The sequence below is a fragment of the Acinonyx jubatus genome, chromosome C1 (genome assembly GCF_027475565.1).
Source record: "Acinonyx jubatus isolate Ajub_Pintada_27869175 chromosome C1, VMU_Ajub_asm_v1.0, whole genome shotgun sequence".
In the NCBI taxonomy this organism is placed as follows: domain Eukaryota; kingdom Metazoa; phylum Chordata; class Mammalia; order Carnivora; family Felidae; genus Acinonyx; species Acinonyx jubatus.
In genome coordinates this window covers 33,252,256-33,272,053 of record NC_069381.1, presented here as the reverse complement: position 1 = coordinate 33,272,053, position 19,798 = coordinate 33,252,256, and the positions used below count along the sequence as shown (strand labels likewise).

General features: G+C 44.1%; 2 protein-coding genes across 2 annotated transcripts; one reads left to right on the top strand and one right to left on the bottom strand.

Moving 5' to 3' along the window:
* Positions 1 to 5,454: 5,454 nt before the first annotated feature.
* On the top strand, positions 5,455 to 6,689 carry LOC106970183 (putative olfactory receptor 2B3). Its single transcript, XM_015066759.3, has one exon. The coding sequence runs from the start codon at positions 5,455 to 5,457 to the stop codon at positions 6,400 to 6,402; it is 948 nt and encodes a 315-aa protein (XP_014922245.1). The 3' UTR covers positions 6,403 to 6,689.
* Positions 6,690 to 12,291: 5,602 nt separating this feature from the next.
* LOC106970165 (olfactory receptor 2A12-like) lies at positions 12,292 to 13,677 on the bottom strand. The gene has a single exon (XM_015066743.3). It carries the CDS (start codon positions 13,237 to 13,239, stop codon positions 12,292 to 12,294), a length of 948 nt encoding a protein of 315 aa, XP_014922229.1. The 5' UTR covers positions 13,240 to 13,677.
* Between the last annotated feature and the right edge of the window lie 6,121 nt (positions 13,678 to 19,798).

Sequence of the window (19,798 nt, the reverse complement as noted above, 5' to 3'; positions counted from 1 at the left end):
TCTGACCACAGTTAGGAGGTACCTGCTGTGTGTCCTGTCCCAGGTAAGAAGCAGAGCTGGTGGCTGAGAAGGACACGTTGTGGTCCCTCATCACTCTAAGTCTCATTATGAAAATATACGTTTGTGGGACAAGCAGATCAACCATCTGATATATACTGGGGAGCTATGTCAAGCATAAATGATATGCACATTTTACTACATCTGTTTCATACTCGATCATATTTAATTCCCACAGCTACCCTATACTGTTATTGCCTCATTTTACTGGTAAGGAAACTGAGGTACAGGAAGGCTGCTATCTTGTCTAATACTACACTATTACTAAGTGGAAGAACCAGGATTTGATCTCAGGCCTTCCGACTATTCAGGGCTTCATTCCCATGTGGAATATTTATCAGTTGTTTCATCCGGAGCCAGATTCTGTGAAATATCTCACAATTGTTGGTATATTGTCTTCAGTGCAGGGAGCCATAGTCTTTGGGGACCACAGGATGTCAGAACACAAAACAGGCCAGGATCCAGCAGGGCATGATGGAGAGAGTGGATCAGGGTCCTGGGGACTGAGAGCAGAGCAGAGATCTTCTCTGCCCTTCCCCTTTCCCTCAAACACCTGTGGATTCTTTATGGCTCATGGAAGCCTTCCCTGGTCTGCATGCTTGGCCTTCACCTCTTGCACTTCTCAATCAATGCACTTACAGTAATTGACACCCACACATCTGTCCCCTTGGACTCTGAGGCAGAGTAAGAAGAAGCCCATGGGGAGCGAGGGGTGCTGAGCTGGGAGGATCAGGGGACCTGGGTGTGTAGGCTTTGAGTGCCAGTCCGGGGAGGTGAAGTGTGGTCAGGGCTTGGGATGGCTGTGATGGGGCCTGGAGAATCCCATGGCACAGAAGCTCATTAAGAAGCTACCTGATTTGTCTTCCCTGAGGATCAGGAGCAGATTATGAAAGAGGGAACCAACAAGCCCCTGGCTCATCCCACACTGAGCCCAGTGACAGGTAAGGAGTAAAGGGGCAGAGGCAGGGGCCTGAGCCATGCAGTCCCACCCCTGGGCATGCTTGCTTGATGCTTTTCACTTGTCCCCGCCTGTCTCACTGGATGCCTGCCTGCCTCCTTTCCATCCACATAGGTCCTCCTGGGCATCTGCTCGATTTCCTGACCTCTGTCCTCCTGTGTTCATTGACTTCTCTCTGTACAGTGATCAGTCTCTTTGTCTTTCTCTCTCCCTCTCCCTCCTTATTTGTCTTTTGGGTGTGCTCCTCAGTTGAGGGGGAGAGAGATGGAAGGAAGTGAAGGCTGCTGCTACAGAACTGAAGCAGTTGGCTCTCCATAGAGGATTTAGGATGAGGCCCTGGTAGGAGAGATAGAAGTGGGGGTGATGACTTATAGAAGGTGGGAGCTGGAGGGAGATGTTAGAACTGAGAAGACCTGAAATGCTCTTATTTGGGAAGGAGAGGGAGGTGATTGCTTCCAAACAGGATACTGATATCCTGTCATTAAACCTCCTGGGGTGGCTGGAGAGGAGGCTCACAGTGGGCTTGGAGCCCCCATTAATCTATTCCTGGCCTTTCTTTCTCTTTCCTTCTATACTCCTCTTTTCTCCAATTCTGTACCATATTCTGGTCACTGAGTATGTAGCAAGGACTGGGGATGGGAGGCCTATTGAGAGCCTACTGCAATAGTCCAGGCATCAGATATCAGGTCCAGGTGGAGCTGCCAGAGGGATGTCAAGGTCTTCAACTCTTCCAAATAGAGTAGACCAGAGACACTCCTTCTCTACCAGCAGGTTGGTCACAATGCACTTTGACATTTTGTTTGATCCTCTCACAGGATGAGCAAGTTCACTACCTTTCAGGACAGTTGATTCTATCTGTGGACTGCCCTCTCTAATGTCAGCTGGTTGTATTACATTGGATCTTGTCTCCCTAGTGTAACTCCCAACTATACTTCTTAAGACCACCCCGGACAAGTCTTATCCGTCTTCCACATGAAAACATTTCAGAGAGTTGGCCCTCAGCTTCCAGAATGCCCTTCACCTTTTATTCCACATGGTAAACATACCCAATTGCTCCAACACTTCCTCATATGATATGGTTTCCAGACCCTTGTTTATAACCTATTTCAACATATCCACACTCCCTTTAAAATGTGGACCCACCATTGAAAAAGATGCCCTACATGAAGTCTGGCTACCCCAGACACATTCCATGACACCTTGTGTCATCTGTTAGCATCCTTTCTCAATGATGTCACCTCAATGATGACGTTTTAGAAAGTTTACTTACACTGATCCACTTTCGGTCCTCAGTTATTGCCCAATGAACTGCTACCCCACCTAAACTGTTGTGGTTGGCTTTTTGAATCCAAGAAAGGGACAGAGGATTTTAGCTCTACGCTATAACATTTCTTTTCTTGACATTAGCTTCTTGTTCTACCATTTGAGACTTGAAATTCTACTTTCAACCACTGGATCAGATTGTCTTCCTCACCATCTACATGAGAGGCTGTGAAGGATTAGAACCCATGAGACCGACTGGTCCATGGGAAGGTGATCTTGAAATTTCTGGTGGTCACAAGTAAAAGATCTGTATACAACTCATTCTTACCTCCTTTCCTTCCATTGTACTTTTCCTGAAGCTGCCTATCATGACTTGGGCACTTAGTCCCGTTGCTGTTGCCTCCTCAGAGACCTTGCAATATCACCTCTTTCTCTCTCTCTTTTGGCTTCCCCCCTCCCCCGTGTATATATCTTTAAAAAACAGCAACATAAATAAAACACTCTTTCCACCTTTTGTCCATCCCAATCTTAGATATCTCTTCATTACTCCATTTTACAGACCAGTTCACTCTTCAAAACCCACTGGTGTCTGATTTTTACTTTCATCACTTCATCAAAATTTCCCACTTTCAAGCCAAGAATAATTTCCACATTATTATATTTTTAAAGTTTTATTCCTCCTGCTCTCTCTGTAGTGTCTGGCACCATAGGCCCTTTTGGAGATGTTAGCTTCCTTGGTTGGTGGAACCAAGTTCCCTGCCTCCCTGATGCTCTTGCTCAAGCCCCAGCTCTTCTACTGCTGATCTCTCTTGTGTTCATGCCCCAGGCTGCATATTTTGATTCTTTGCTCTTTCTCTAGACTGTCCTGGTTAGTTCTCATCCATTATGTGCCTTGATTACCTCCCCAATTTTTATCTTCCACTTAGATATCCTTCCTGAGTTTGAAGGCTATCTGACCTATTCTTTGATAGTCAGATCCCCAAGGATGCCTCATGTTCCAAGCTCTATGTCTGTAACAGAGTTAATCATTACCTTCCAGTCATTTCCTGCCTCACGCCATCTCTCCCTCCTCCACCTCCACCCAGGTTTTGTCTTGTAATGATTCCCAAACCTGAAACCTCAAGCTCATCTTTGTCCCCTCCCTCTTTCTCATCTTATGTACCCCTCAGTTACCAAGTTCTGTTGATTCAGTTTCCCACACCTCTCTCTAATATCTCTTCTCTTCTTTATTGCCTGTAATGCTATGCTGCTTCTGCCTTTTTCCCATACCCCTCAAATGGTCTTCCTCCAATGCCTTCTTCTAACTTCCACCCAAGTAGTGACATTTCTAAAACCTAAGCCTCAATGAATTACTTTTCTGCTTAAAACTTATCTCCAAATTGTCATGGCCTAAATGATCAACTCCATGCTCCTTATTAAAGTACACAATACCCTTTTCTTTTCCCTCTTGCCCTGTGAAGACCATCCTACCCTCAGATTTTATGTCTTGTGCTCCATGGTTGTACAAAACTCTCCCTTAGTTATGGTCCTTTGCACCTGCAACTCCATCTTCTTGCAAAACTCTTCCTTAGGATCTTTGCTTAGCTAATTTTTGCTCAGCTTTTAAGTTTCACATTATGTGTCCTCTTCTTGGAGAAGTCTAGCTCCCAAAGGCTACCTAGGTGCTTCTTTAAGGAAGCACAGCCTATCCAGGCTCCTGTGACACTGTACTTACTCCCATCAGCACTTATCATTTGACTGTCATTTATTGTTTACCTGTCTCCTTCCTGTGCATGCGTTTTGAGGGCAGAGATTTTTATTACTGTATCCCTGGTGCTTAGCACAGAGCTTTGACTGCTAGCCATATTTCCATCATAGTGCTAAGCACATTGGGATGTGGTTTGTGCCTCTACTCTTCTATCTCTCTAACCAGACTATAAGCTCCTTGAGAATTAGGAATAGAACTTATTTGTCCTTGTCTCTTCAGCTCTTAGAACAGAGCCTGATAGGTAGTAGGTGCTCAGTGTTTGTTGACCATTTGATGAATGATACCATGAGGAAGGGGATTTGATGGGAACTAACATTACTGAGCTCCTGCTATGTGCTAATCACAGAGCTAAGCACTTCACACCTATTATGTATTACTTCTCATGACATCTCTTCTGGTAAATTTTATGTAGATTTTACAGAAAAGGAAATGGGGCTCAAGGAGATTAAATTACTTGAGCAGAAGCACAGTTGAAGCATCAAGAACTTGAAGTCTAGTCTTCTGATTCCAAATCCCATGCTCCACTAGAACACACCACCTCCTATGGCATCACAAACAAGGAATCAGCCCTAATTTTTAAGATATAAACTAAATTCATGCAGCCTTTAAATGGGTCTCCCCTCCTGTCATAAATCTCAGCTGCGAAAAGGAAAGGACTCCAAGGGATATATTACCATTGGGAGGGTATTCCTACCACGTTGTAGGGAAGAGATGCCAAAGCTGCCTTTAACCAAAAAAAGATAGCTATTATTCTACCTCTATTATAGTTTTAGGGTGAAGCAGGAAGACCCTTCCCTTCATTTGTGGGTAAGGCCAGGATGAAGCAGAGTGGTGAAAAACTTTGTCTAAAATAAAATTGGATGTGAGGAAGCTTCCAGAGGCCCAAAAGATTCAAGAAACACAGACCTGAGTAAAATTTTTCTAAACATTTTAATGTTTCTGGAGTCATATATCTTTCTCACATTTCTGACTCACCTCCTCTATACTGTAATGATCAGAAGGTTAAAGCAACAAAGGAAAGGGTTCTGAGTGTTTGTTTTTCAAGGAGAGGGATGGGAGAGCTTCAGATCATTACCCCACTCTATAGCCAGGACTAGGGGAGAAGAGCCCCCAAGCAATGCATTATGTGATTGTAGCTCCTGAAAGACAAGAAAACAGGTGGCCTTGCTGGGGCTGATAGAATAAAATGAGACCCTGGTGGTCTTGAAAAAAGATTTGGGCCTGAGAAACAGAAAATTCCATGAAGGTTTCCCTCCCCTCCCTAAATCTGGCCTCACTCTGACTAGACCTCAGTCTTTGAACTTCTATTAGTCCCAAATAGTATCCAAATAAACACCAGCTGCTAGCAACTGAATGGTCATTGTACCTGAATGTGCATCCTAAGCTGGGCCACTAGTCAGTTCATTTCTCTTTCTGCAGCTGAAGGAGAATGCAGAACTTTCCCTGGGACAACCACAGCTCTGTGTCTGAATTCATCCTTCTGGGCTTCTCCAGGGATTCCCAAATTAATACAATCCTCTTCAACATCTTCCTCTTTCTCTACCTCTCTACACTTGTGGGCAATGGACTCATTGTCACCTTGATTCACTTGGACTCCCGCCTCCACACACCCATGTACTTCTTCCTCAGTGTCCTCTCCATTCTGGATATGAGCTATGTCACCACTACTGTGCCCCAGATGTTGGTGCATCTGATCTGCCAGAAGAAAACTATCTCCTATGTTGGGTGTGTGGCCCAGATGTACATCTTTCTGGTGTTGGGCATCACTGAGGGCTGGCTGTTCTCTGTTATGGCCTATGATAGATATGTGGCCATCTGTTATCCACTCAGATACAAGGTTATCATGACCCCATGGCTGTGTGGGGCAATGGCCATCTTTTGTGGACTGTGGGGTATCAGCTGTTCCCTAGTCTACACTGTCTTCACAATGCGCCTGCCCTACTGTGGCCCCAATGAGATCAATCACTTCTTCTGTGAGGTCCCTGCTGTTCTGAAGCTGGCCTGTGCAGACACATCCCTCAATGACCAAGTAGATTTTATCCTGGGCTTCATCCTTCTCCTGGTACCCCTCTCCTTCATTCTGGCCTCTTATGTCCGCATCTTTGCCACAATCTTGAAGATCCGCTCAGCTCAGGGTCGACTCAAGGCCTTCTCCACCTGTGCCTCCCACATCACTGTGGTCACCATGTTCTGTGGACCTGCCATGTTTATGTACATGAACCCCGGGGCCAATGCCTCCCCAGAGCGGGACAAGAAACTGGCTCTGTTCTACAATATTATCTCTGCCTTTCTCAATCCCATCATCTATAGCCTTAGAAACAAAGATGTGAAGAGGGCTTTCCTCAAGTTAACAGGTTCAAGCAAGGCCTCTGAGTGAGGCCATTGGAGCACAGAAGGCTACAACCAGACCTGAAACCACATGTTCCACCCTATTCCCTCCCATCACCCTATGGATAGGCATGAATCACTGACTGAGAGTTATGGGAGATAATATGTAAGGTTGGTGCCTGGGTGGGAGCCGTTGATGGTTCCAGCAGGTGAGCTATCCTCAAACATCAAGAGACCCAACTGTAGATAGGGTGCCAAGTCAGGACCTGTGTCTGATTTATGTGTTTCCCAGGGCTCAGCAAAGGATCTGGCACAAAGTATCATTAACATCTGATGATTGAATGAATGAGTTCATGAAGATTGAGCCTATTAAATCAACTCAGGATGGCCAGGACACAAAGACTAACAGGACCCATATGAGTGACTTTATTTTATCTCAATCAGGAGTACGAACAGATCTAAAGAAACATAGTCTCAAGAGAAAGGAAAAGTGACCTTAGAAACAGGATTCAGGAATTGGTCATTGTCTATCCAGCACTTTCATGGGAGTGTGGGTCCCAGGGTACAGAGCAAGCCCCTGCTGTGGTGAAGAGATATTTTGAGGGTCTCCTGATATACAGATGAAACATCACCCAAACCGTACCATACTGGGGCAGAGCTCATACTTTGCAGCAAACCATCACCTTGTAGGATTGTTATGAGAAGTTAATGTAGGTAAAGTTCTCAAAACAGTGCTTGATGCATTGCATGCTTTACATAAACACTGCCATTCTTCTTGTCATGCTCTACTTCTTTTTCCTAATACCACCATTACCAAGCAAACTATTGAGATCATTTCAGCTTCAAAAGAGGGGCCATTCTGCTCTCTGGAAAGGGATAGCTAACATTATAAATGAATAAGTTGGCATTTGTGTATATCTCATTCTAGTGTGGATTTAGTGAATTTGAGTCTGTCACCAAGAAACCTATGAACTCTGAACTGGCAAAACTGTAGAAAAATTATGACACCCTTTCAAGGTACCAAATGAAGAGGCCCTGATAACAAACAGCCAGAACTCCTCAGATACATTCACTGATATTCTCACATGATAGAGCTTTTTAAATAAACATTTGTTCAAATCTAAACTGAGTAATAATGTGTTACTAGAGTACTTGATTCAAGAAGATACTGACAGGTATAGCAGGATATAGTGATCAGAGTAGGGCTGACTTCTCTTACCAGTGCCAGACCCCTTCTCCCATACCTGTGGCCTCCTAGAGTCCCCAGCACCTTGGAAGAGGCACAGAAAAGTTGCTCCACAGAATCTCAGAAATTGTACTGACCACACAGTGCCTATCATACAAAAAAAAGGCAGACAATACTTCAGTGCCAAGAAAGGTAAGCAACACTCCAGTGAAGCTGGAATTAGAGGGGTAAGCTCTCACACAGAGCCCCTAACAACCTTCACAAAATCTCCTCCAAATTTTGCCTTCACTCTTTCTACCACCAGGGAACAAAAGGGGAAAAGAGGCAGGAGTTCCTGGCATTCATTTTATCCTTGTCATGATTCTGAATTCCCACAGTCCATTGAACTATCCCAGCCTTTTCTGTTTCAAATTTGACTTTGAATTTGAAATTCTAAATCGCCTAATGGATACAAGTGATAGGCATTCAATGAAATGATGGCATGGAAAAATATTGTCAGATTCTCACTTTAAACACAAAGGAAATTTAAAACTATTAGGCCTCCTTGTGATTAATATCAGGCCTCTTTAACCTCAGAGTTATTGAACCTTCATTAACTAATAGTCCTCAATAAAACAGTGAAGGCTCCAAGGAAAGTGGTACAGATTCAATCCAAACAGATGTCATTGAAGGTGCTTTAAACTCAGCAAAGAAAGTAATAGTAATTGTGGTATTAATGGAAGTTATGGTGATTGTAACTTGAATTTGGAAGGAAAATATTTGGCTTTGCATTTCACAGTCGCTTATAGGACATTTGCTGAACCTGTTTTGGAAAGTAGTAAGGAAGGGGGCTTGAGGAGAGATGCTGGGCACTGGGGGAGAGCAGGCAGATACCACATAGAAGGATTAACAGGACACATCAAGCCCCCGAATCACAGGAGCAAAGGATGAATCGCAGAGATATGAAGGGCATTGGTCAGGCTTTCCGCCTAGATAATAACTGGAACAATGGGAAGAGACGGCTTGACAATGAGGTTCGATTAGGCCAGAGAACAGTGTTGTAGGATTAAGGATTAGAGAGAACTGGGTAGAGTTCTGGAAGAAAGGGGGATACAGGAAATTTAGAGCTCAGGGTGGGAAATATTCCAGGTGATTAGGCAAAAGCCCATCTGAGAGTGTTGCCTCTAGAGAAAATTCTAGGAAACTTAGCAGGAAAGGGAGTAAAAACCACAAAAACCACCCCATTGAGACTCAAATTAACAGAGAAATTATTGAACAACAGTAATTTCTAACCCCACCCCTAAGTACATATATGCCTCCTATGAACTGTGCTGGTTTGTAGCCCACAAATTCCAGCAGGACAAGGGCCATGACTTCTTCCTGCAGTGCCACGGATTTGGGAATGACAGTTGGCAATCAGCTGGCTCCCATCAATAAACTGTAGGGAAGCAGAGACAGTGGTAAAGCTGGCTTAAAACCTTGCTAGCTTCCTTGATTTCTCTGTTTTACCAACACACCCAAGCCATTAAGTGTTCTTGCTTCTTTCCTTGTCACATCTTTTGGCATCTCCCCATTCACTGCCACCATCCACTATAATCACCTTCACAAGCCATGCCCAGGTCTCCCTCACTAAGTGCTCTTCAACCCAAACCCTCATTATGTCTCACAAGCCATTCTTCTGAAAATACTGTGTCCCCACCTTTCCTCCACCCCATCCCTCAGCCTTGATGCTTAAAAATACAGGTTGTTCATCATTGTTAAGATAAAATCTACTATCACCCTGAATTATGAATGGTAGCAATCTGTCCTAGTAGAGAAACTAATGAAACCTTATCACACTTTAGCCACAAGACTCATCTCTCCATTACCCTGTCCCCTGACTATCTAGTTGTAGAAGAGCCGCTAGGTGGACTTCCCACCTTCTAGAAGGAACTCCAACATCCAGGAAGACTTCTCCCCCATTATTGAGGCAGCCTGCTTCCCCACAAGGCCAGAAGAACCTCTCATCAGTTAGCAAGTCCTCTCCACCAACCACATAGCTCCTTACTCCCTCCCCAGATGGGGGAAGGAATACCTTAATAATCCATGGGACCCTTCACTTTCTACCTGAATCCCTCTGCCTGGAACTTTGTCATACCAGGTACTGGAGCCTATTGGTGTAGCTGTACCCACCCACCCAAATGCCCTGTTTCACCTCTGAGTAAATGCTTTAGGACCATACTAGCACCCAGCTCCACACTTAAGTACTAGAAACGAAATCTCTATCACCTCAGAAGCCAAGAACTCTCTAGTCATTTATTATTCCCAGACTCTGTTCATCTCCCCACTTGCCCAAGTCCCTACTTCTCCCTTTCCCCAGTTCTCCCTCTCTTTGCCATCTTAGTCCCATATTCAGCAACCACCCCTCCCAGGATCCTCAACCTGGAATTCTCCCTAGGGATGCCACACCCTCTGTACCTCTCTAAAAGGGAGTTCTTTGTTCTCACTCTTGGCCTGTGAGTTCTCAGACATGCTCATCCTGATGACCTTTTATCCCATCTCCTTTCTGGTCACCTCAAGCCACACTCACACTGGAGCTCATCATCCCTAAACCTGCACTGCTCCCCAGTAAGAATCTGAGCATTCCCACAGCACTGAGCAAAAAAGTAAACAGTATCTACAGGGCTCATTAGGACTGTCCTCTGCCTACTTCTCAATGTCATCTCTGCCTCTTCTGCTCACTTTATTGTGACTACATGGGCCTTCTTCCAGCTCTGCAGAAAATACAAAGTTCTTTCCTGACCTGGGACTTTTGTACCTGGCATCCCTTTGCCTGAAATGCCTTTTCTTGGCTCTTTGCACGGGTGACTCTTCTCATCCTCAGGTATCAGCTAAACCTTAATTCCTTCCCAAGTAAGGCCCTGGGAAGCAGCCTTTCCTCCTCCATTTTTCTCTATCACAGAATGCTACTTGTTTCCTGAGATAACTACACCTTCATTTCTCAGTAACTGAGTTTAGTTTCCATTTTGAGCTATCATCCCAGTGGTGGGAGAAATAATACTAATCTTCTTGGGGTTTCCATCCCTCTCTCCCTGACTCCAAGTTCTGGAGAGCTTACAAAGTGGTGAGGTATGCAGTGGTGGATAGGAGTGGGGTGAGGTATAGTCTGGTCCTCTGTGTCTGGCACCCATTGAGAGAACCTCACTCTCGTAAAGTCTTTGGTCCTTCAGAGTTACTGTGGCATCTTCTTGGGTTGTTCCAGAAGCATTGTAATTACATGACTGTAAATCTCTCCATATACCTGTCTTGGTTTCCCCAAGGCCTGACACTGGCTGGACTATAATGGATGCTCACGAAATACTGGAACTGAATCAACTCATCCCTGAGGCCTCTGAGCCACCAATGAAACCTGAAAGGAAGTTGGATGTTCATGCTAACTCTGAGGCCCTTTGCCAGGATTCTTAGCTTCATATGTCATTTAGATTCCTTGAAAGAATGAGAGTCACGGCTATGTATGTATAGTTTACAAATGGCAGCAACTTCTATTCTTCTAAAATTTTAGAGACACAGAGGTCTTAGAAACCATTACATATGGGGCACCTGGGTGGTTCAGTCAGTTGAGCGTCCGACTTCAGCTCAGGCCATGATCTCGTGGTTCATGGGTTCAAGCCCTGTGTCAGGCTCTGTGCTAACAGCTCAGAGTCTGAAGCCTGCTTGGGATTCTGTGTCTCCCTCTCTCCCTGCCCCTCCCCTGCTTGTGCTCTGTTTTTCTGTCCTTCTAAAAGAAAGAAGGAAGGAAGGAAGGAAGGAAGGAAGGAAGGAAGGAAGGAAGGAAGGAAGGAAGGAAGGGCAAGAAAGAAACCACTACATTTAACATGCTTATTTTATAGATGAGTAAGGTAAGATCCAGAGAAAGAAAGTGAATTGCCCAAAGTCATAAAACATGTTATAAGATTAGCACTAGAACCCAAGTCACTTAATGTCAGGTACTTTGTCCTTCGACAACACAATGCAGAGTATACCACATCAGACCCATGAACCACATTGATTCCATGCACCAAGTCAAGCCTGTGGGCAGCCTTGGTTCCATTTCCATTAGCTTAATTTTCAATTTGGCTACAGATATTCGTTGGTTACATGTACCACTTTGATTGTCTACATCATCTTGGCCTTCTACCATGTCCATGTACCATGTCACCTACAATTACCATGTTTCATGTTGATTACATGTATTCTATTCATTCCAGTGCCATTGTGTTAGATAATGTTATCACCCCCATTATTGCCACTCTCACTATAGAAGAATTATATATCCATACCCATTGCCATATGACATGTTACTTTTCTGTAGGAAGAAGATACTTCCTGTCCTTTTCCTATTGGGCTTGACCATATCATTTGCTTTGGCCAATAGGATATCAGCAAAGAGATCTGTGTCACTTCTGAGCAGAAACTTTAAGAGTTTTTATGTGACTTTCTCTCTGTCATAAGAATGGGATATTCCAGATAGAGCCTCCTTTTTCAGATTGAATCCAAGAATCCAATGGCAGAAGGCCACAGTCCACATACAACTGACATGGAAGATGAGCAATAAATGAACTTCTGCTGTTGTAAGCCACTAAGATTATGCAGCTGTTTGTCATTGCACCACAATGTAGCAAGTTCATCAAGATTGTCATGTTGGTTTCACGTACCATATTGGTTCCAATGCACAATGTTGTTTGCATACCTTATAAATGCTGTGCCTTTCTTTAGCATTGGACATTCTACCTCAGGCCTCTCCTGTCTCCCAATTCACCAGGGCACCCTACCCCACCCCATCACTTTGAGAAAAGCCCCCTTGATGTCTTTGTTCCTCAGACTGTAGACCACAGGGTTGAGAAAGGCAGGGAAGACATTATAAAAGAGTGAGATCTGCTTGTCTTGCTCAGGGGAATAGCTGGAGTTGGGCCTCATATAGATGTATGTGGCTGGGGCATAGAAGAGTGTGACCACAGTCACATGGGAAGCACAGGTGGAGAAAGCCTTGCAGCGGCCCTGTGTAGACTTGATCTTGATAATGGTCTGGCCAATACGGATGTAGGAGGCCAGAATGAGGGAGAGTGGGGCAACAACCATGAAGACACTGATGACCAGGTCTACCATCTCAATAAGGTGAGTATCCATGCAAGCCAGGCTTCGTACTGAGGGGCCTTCACAGAAGTAGTGGTTGACCACGTTGGGCCCACAGTATGGCAGCCTCATGGTGAGGAAAGTATGGATCAGAGAGAAGAAGAAACTACAGGCCCAGGTCCCAGCTGCCAGTCGTATGCACAGGCCCCAGCTGAGGATGACAGTATAATGCAGTGGGTGGCAGATGGCCACATATCGGTCATAAGCCATGACTATGAAGAAAATACACTCAGTTAGGCCCAAGGCACCAAACACATACATCTGCAGCCAACAGCTGGCAAAGGAGATGGTCTGAGAGCGAGCGAGGAGATGCACCAACATCTGGGGCATGGTAGTGGTGACACAGCCCATATCTAGCAGGGAGAGGATGCAGAGGAAGAAGTACATGGGTGTGTGAAGCTGTATGTCCAGGCAGATCAGGGCGACGATGAGTCCATTGCCCAGGACTGAGCTCAGGTAAAGGAGAAGGAAGGAAATGAAGAGGATCCTGTTGAACGTGGGATCACCAGAGAAGCCAAGCAGGATAAATTCAGAAACCCAGCTTTGGTTCTGTCCTGGAGGTGTCCACATGGTGGGGCCTATAAGAGAATCCCACTTATTTAAATGTCACCCAAAGTGTGGTAGTCTAGCAAGAATGTCAGCTCTGGAGGCAGGGATTTTAATTCTGGCCCCATTACTCAGCTACTGTCTTGAACAGGTTATTTAACATCTCTGAGCCTCAATCTCCTCAACTGTATAATGTAGCTAATAATACTAAACTCTTGGTTCTTATGAGGAGTCGAGGCAATATACATGAAGCATCTGACATAACGCCTTAACAAAATAAAAAATGGTAAAGTGCTCATATGCAATCTCCCCTGTCTTACTCCCCATCCTTCGGCAGACAGACTGGTTATCCATGTCTAGCAGCAATCAATTACGCCATGTCAGCTCCAGCTCCCAAATCTTTAGAGGTGAAGTTCCTTTCCGCCTTAGAGACCATTTGTCTAGAAGAGCTGCTACAAGCCTCTCCTCACTCTGCAAACTTCTTTTGCCAGCTGTCAATGTGAGGCTTTGTCAATAGAGGGCGCTAGAGGGGCACTGTGATGTGCTAACCCTAGAAAAGTACTTTGGTTGGGGCTTCAGCCCTTTCTCAGTCACGCAGCTTGAGAGCCAATGGGTTGGTGCCTGGAAGGCCCAGTAGTACGCACTTCAAATGACCTCAACGCACCAGCTACAGTCGTACATTCAGTCCACACTCTTCCCACCCAGTTGTCATTTCTATGCAAACTGTGGCCTCTGCCCACCAGCAGCTGAGTGTATTTCTGTGGTAGCCACACTATCTTTGAAAAAGTCTGAATTTAAACTTTCTTTTTTTTAACTTTTTTTTTTTACACTTTATTTATTTTGAGAGAGAGAGAGAGAGAGAGAGAACGAGCAGAGAAAGGGCAGAGAGAGAGGGAGAGGGAGAATCCCAAGCAGCCTCCGCGCTTTGAGTGCATAGCTTGATGCGGGGCTAGCTCCCACTAGCCGTGAGCCGATACCAAGAGCCAGATGCTGGGGCGCCTGGGTGGCTCAGTCAGTTAAGCATCTGACTTCAGCTCAGGTCATGATCTCCAGGTTCAGGTTCGTGGGTTCCAGCCCCGCATCAGGCTCTGTGCTGACAGCTTGAAGCCTGGAACCTGCTTCGGATTCTGTGTCTTCCTCTCTCTGCCCCCTCCCCCACTAACACTCTGTCTCTCTCAAAAATAAATAAATACTAAAAAATAAAAAAAAAAAAGAGTCAGATGCTCAACCGACTGAGCCACCCAAGTGCCTTTTTTTTTTTTTTGACCCGGGTGGGGGTGCCAGGAGAAGGGGGAGGGAGAGAGAGATGTCCTAAATCCTTAGTCCCTTCAATGTTTCAATGTGTACTCTCTTTGAACCATGAGGTAGTAACTGCTTTTTTTTTTTTTTCACTTAATACTTCTGGATGTCTTTCATCCTTTTTAGTAGTTACTCACCTTTTACTAGTTAGTAATTCTTTGTATTACATTTTCCCTGTTCACATTACTGGTGTGCTGTCTCCTGATGACATCCTGACTGGTATAGATGCTGAATCTATGGCAAGTGAGTCTGATAAGAAATAGAATGTTGCACAGTTAAAGCTATCTATCCATAAAGAATTTATTAACTACAGAAGTAAAAAGTAGTAGCTATCAGTGGAGAAACTGGACAATATCTTAACCGAGTGATTAATTACAATTAACATCACCAATAAGGAACAGGTAGAGAGGCTCCTGGTGGCTCAGTCAGTTAAGTGTCTAACTTCAGCTCAGGTCATGATCTCCAGGTTCATGGGTTCGAGCCCTGTGTCGGGCTCTGGGCTGATAGCTCAGAGCCTGGAGCCTGCTCCAGATTTTGTGTCTCCCTCTGTCTGCCCCTCCCCTGCTCGCACTCTGTCTCTCAAAACTGAATACACGTTAAAAAAAAATTTTTTTTTTAAAGGAACAGGTAGACACAATGTGTCTCCATATTTGAAATCCTAACAATATAGCATCTATATATTATTTCAGCCCAAAATGAATCTAATCATAAGGAAACATCCAAGAAACTTAAATTGAGGGATATTATATAAAATAACTAGCTTTTAATCTTCAAAAATATCTACATCATGAAAGACAAAGAAAGGCTGAGAATCTATAGTAGAAGGAAGGATCCTGAAAAAAAAAGCATAACAATTAATGCAAGAAGTAATCCTGGAAGGGAGGAATGTCATAAATAACATTATTGTGACAATTGATAAAATTGGATTAGATCAATGCGTCATGTTAAATTCCCTGAATTTGACAGCTACTGTATAAGAGAGTATTCTTGTATTCTCGGGAACTATTCACTGAAGTATTAAGGGCTAAAGGAACACGATATTTGCAAATTATTCTCAAATAGTTCTCGAGATTATAATAACAGCAATATGAGAAATTGTTAAAAATAAATCTGGATATGGGCCATACAGGATTTCTTTATAGTATCCTTTCAGTTTTTCTGTAAGTTTAAAGTTAGTTCAAAAAATTTTTCAAAAATAAAAAATTGGGGGCACCTGGGTAGCTTGGTTGGTTGAGCATCTGACTCTTGATTTCAGCTCAGGTCATGATCCCAGTGTCGTGAGAACAAACCCTGTGTCGGACTCCGTGCCAAGTGTGGAGTCTGCTTAAGATTTTCTCTCTCTCTCTCTCTCTCTCTCTCTCTCTCTCTCTCTCAGAAATAAATAAATACATAAATACATGAATAAATATTTTTAAAAGAAAAAAGTTAAAAAATTTTAAATGTGAAATAACTTTTTCAGACAAACAAAACATAAGATTCTTCAGGTAGAAAGACAGTGACAGAAACATGAAGATGCAAAAAAGAATGACAAGTCCTCAAGGAATGGGTAAGTATAAATTAATAATGAATGTAAAACAATAATAAAGTCTGGTGGAATTTATTTTGTTAATATTTATTTATTTATTTTGAGAGAGAAAGAGAGAGAGAGCACATGTGGGGGAGGGGAGAGAGAGAAGGGGAGAGAGAATCCCAAGCAGGTTCTGAGCTGTCGTCAGCATGGAGCTGGACTTGGGGCCTAATCCCACCACCCGGGCACCCCTGTCACGATCTTTGTCTTTAATTCCTTTTAAATTTCACAATGGGGTGCCCGGGTGGTTTAGTGTGTTGAGCATCCAACTCTTGATTTCTGCTCAGGTCACAATCCCAGGATCGTGGGATTGAGCCCCGGCTCCAGCTTTGTGCTGAGTGGAGCTTGCTGAAGATTTGCTCTCTCTCTCTCTCTCTCTCTCTCTCTCTCTCTCTCTCTCTCTCTCTCTGTCTCTCTCTGCCCCCTCCCCCACTCACACACACACTCTCTCTCTCAAGTTAATTAATAAAATAAAATGATTGTTTTAAAAAAAGATCATGACAACAATAACATAAGAAATGGAGTAAGTAAAGAAATGGGTAAAGAAAGTCAGAGTTCTAAATATTTAACATAATTGGAAAATTGGTAAAACTAATCATTTGTGTTAGACTTTGATAAGTCAAGATTCATGTTGTAGTATCTATGGAAATCATTAAAAGAATAAATCATGCATTACCTAAAGTAGTAGAAAATGGACTAATAAAAATTGTTTACTAATCCAAAATAATGCTTTTTTGAGAGAGGGAAAAATCAAACAGAAAACAGGTGGGCCAAATACAAAATAAGTGGAGGGGCACCTGGCTGGCTCAGGTGGTGGAGAAAGTCTTGATCTTGGGGCTGTGGGTTCAAGTTCCACATTGGGTGTGAAGATTACTTAAAAATAAAATGTTTTTTTTTTTAAAGGTAAGAAGTGGAAAGAGGGTAAATATGAACTTAAATATTTCGGTAGTTACGTTAAATGCAAAAGGACTACATATTTTAATAAAAGTCCTGTTTTCAAACTGAGTTAAAAAAAAAACCCTACATGTTGCTTACAAGAAATGTACCTTAATCATTTTACAATATTTCAATGGATCAAATCAATGAATTGTACACCTTAAACTTACACAATGTTATGTCAATTATATGTCAATAAGGCTGGGATGGAGGAGAGAAACACATCTTAATACAAGGACACAGATGCACTAGGAAGAAAGAATGAAAAAAATATATATACCATGCAAATACTAACCAAAAGAAACGTGTAGCTTCATGAAACATTTATCAAAATTGACCATATGCTGCACCATAAATGTAAGCTCCAAAAATCCAAAGGATGGAAGTCATTTCAAGTATATTCTCTGATTACCATAAAATTGGCCAGAAATCAATTTCAAAATAAATATAATAGGAAGCACTGTCTTTCCCCTCCTGAAAATCCTTTAAGGGTTCCCCATGCCCCATCACTTTAGACAGATGCAAAGTGCCCTTCCTGAACATCTGCCCCCTTGCAGACTTCTTTAGCCTCAGCACCCAACCCTCTCCCCATGCCATCGCCTTCCATACTAGCACAGGCTCCATACAGGTATGCCCAATTTCCTATATGTGTCTACCTCCATCACACTTTCATGCCTTCTCCAAGGTCTTCAGCATGGAGGAGCACCCCAGCTGCATCCCTGCTGCCCACACACTCTCTGTAGCATGTCCAACGTCTGTTCCTGCATTAGGACTCAGCTCAGCTCAGAAGCTTCCCCTGACCCGCACCACCATCTCCCACTCCAAAACCTCGATTGGATGCTGCCTCTATTTCTCCCAGGCCCCTATGCTTACCAACGAGTTATCACCCTAGCAATTCTAGGGGGTTCTGATACGCAGTTTGAAGAAATCTTTCTCCCTCTCCTGTTAATTCCCACTAACTGAATTGGAATATCTGTAATAAAGTGTGGATATGTGGGAGAATTTATAAGGTCCCTTTCAATAACAATAATATATAATATTTAATTAATAATTTCTGTGTGCTAGGAATTGTTACACTAACTTGTCCTCACAACAAATCACTGAGGTAAGTACAATGACCTCTATTTTACAGAGGAAAAAATAAAGGCACAGACAGAGTAAATGATTCAATCTAGATAACTTGGTTTGTGCAGTGGACCTGGGGTTTGAATGGAGGTGATGTGGCTTCAGAGCCAACTCTTAATTATTAACTTCACCACTTCCAGCAAACAGGCCCTAAGTGGGAAGGGTGAAGAACAAACTTTCTCATCTACACATCGATTTGATCTTGAGGTTTGGCATGAGCTACTATGGAATCGTGGCTGATGAGGTACAGCCAGCCACCAGACAGGACCAGATCGAAATCTTCCGAGGGCAAAGGGCTAAAGTTGCAGCCATGAACTCTCTCTCACGATAAAGCTCCCTCCATCTATGCCATCATCTGGGTATGAGGAGCCATAGGACTGAGTGGGAAGCAGAGGGAATCAATGAAAGAGGATTTTGGAAAGTATTACCACTCTAGAATTTAGTAAATCTTTGTAGAGAGAAGAAACACTTGGTTTCCATGGGATGGGGGCATCATTTAGTTAAATTCTTCTAAAAGTCTGTCAGCCCAGCAGACTCTGTCTTAATAGGCAATACCCAAGCCTGGGGAGAGCATGGGGGTGGGTCCTGGTAATCATGGAAAGCCCTGCCATTCTTGAAGGCTTCTCCCAAGACAACCATCATTGTCCTTTCACAGTTGTGTCTCTCAGCCAGACTTGAAGATCTTTGAGCTCAGGAAATTGTATTCTTCATTGCACTGTTTCTAGCCCCTAGAACATGGCCTGACACAGGAGAACAATGAACAAATATGTATTAAATGAGTAAGTGAAAGAAAGAAGGGGGTGTAGGAAGAAGGAAGGAATGGAAGAGAAACGACGTATGAAGTGGTGAGGAAACAACACCAGCAAATGAGGAAATGGTTCTGGGGGTATGTTGGGGGGCAGGTACAGAGAGGACCTGGGGCTAGGTGACCTGGCTACTTCTGACCTCCAGCCCCTACAGACGCCCGCATCCTGCCCACAGCCCCAAGCCCAGCGACCATCTCACCCCTCTGGTATCCCCTGAGACAAGTCACAAAGAGGCTGTCACTTGATCTTGAGGAAAAGAGACTGAACAGGAAGCCCCCTGGGCGGTTCAGTCCAGTGTACCAGGATTCCAGGCAACCCAGTCTCCAGAAAGGCGCTAGGTTTCTGAGAGGCTGGAAGCTGAACCCCCTGCCTTCTCTCCATTGTGCAGCTCACTGCACCCGGCCAGGGCCGAAGGCCTTGCCTGTCTCGTCTTGGAGCACAGAATAAAGGAGCCTTGGCCATCCCAGGCTCCCATCAGTGGACCAAGCTGCTGAAGCTTTATAGGTCTGCCTCCTCACCAGGCTTTCCCTAGGAGAAGCGGAGAAGGACCATCCCTCTGCCTCCTGCCTCCACCCTGTCCCTGCTGAGGATGCCAAGATGGTATTCCCTGAATGGTGTTAACAAGAACCCTACAAGGAAGAGGCCTTTGGGAACAGAGCAGCAGCAAACAACACCCAGGTTGGGGAAAGGTAGTGATCTGCCTATTTCTTTTTCTAGCCTTCTGGAGGATATGAACAGCCCAGGGGAGAAGGGACTGCACCCAGTCACCTTGAAGAATGCCAAGAACTGAAGGCCTCACTCTGATTCCCCTCTTATTCCCAAACCCCTGTTCCCCCAACTTGTCAATTAG

Excerpts from the sequence above, each read along its gene's own strand:
- LOC106970183 (XM_015066759.3), top strand. The coding sequence starts at position 5,455 with ATGCAGAACTTTCCCTGGGACAACCACAGCTCTGTGTCTGAATTCATC.
- LOC106970165 (XM_015066743.3), bottom strand. The coding sequence starts at position 13,239 with ATGTGGACACCTCCAGGACAGAACCAAAGCTGGGTTTCTGAATTTATC.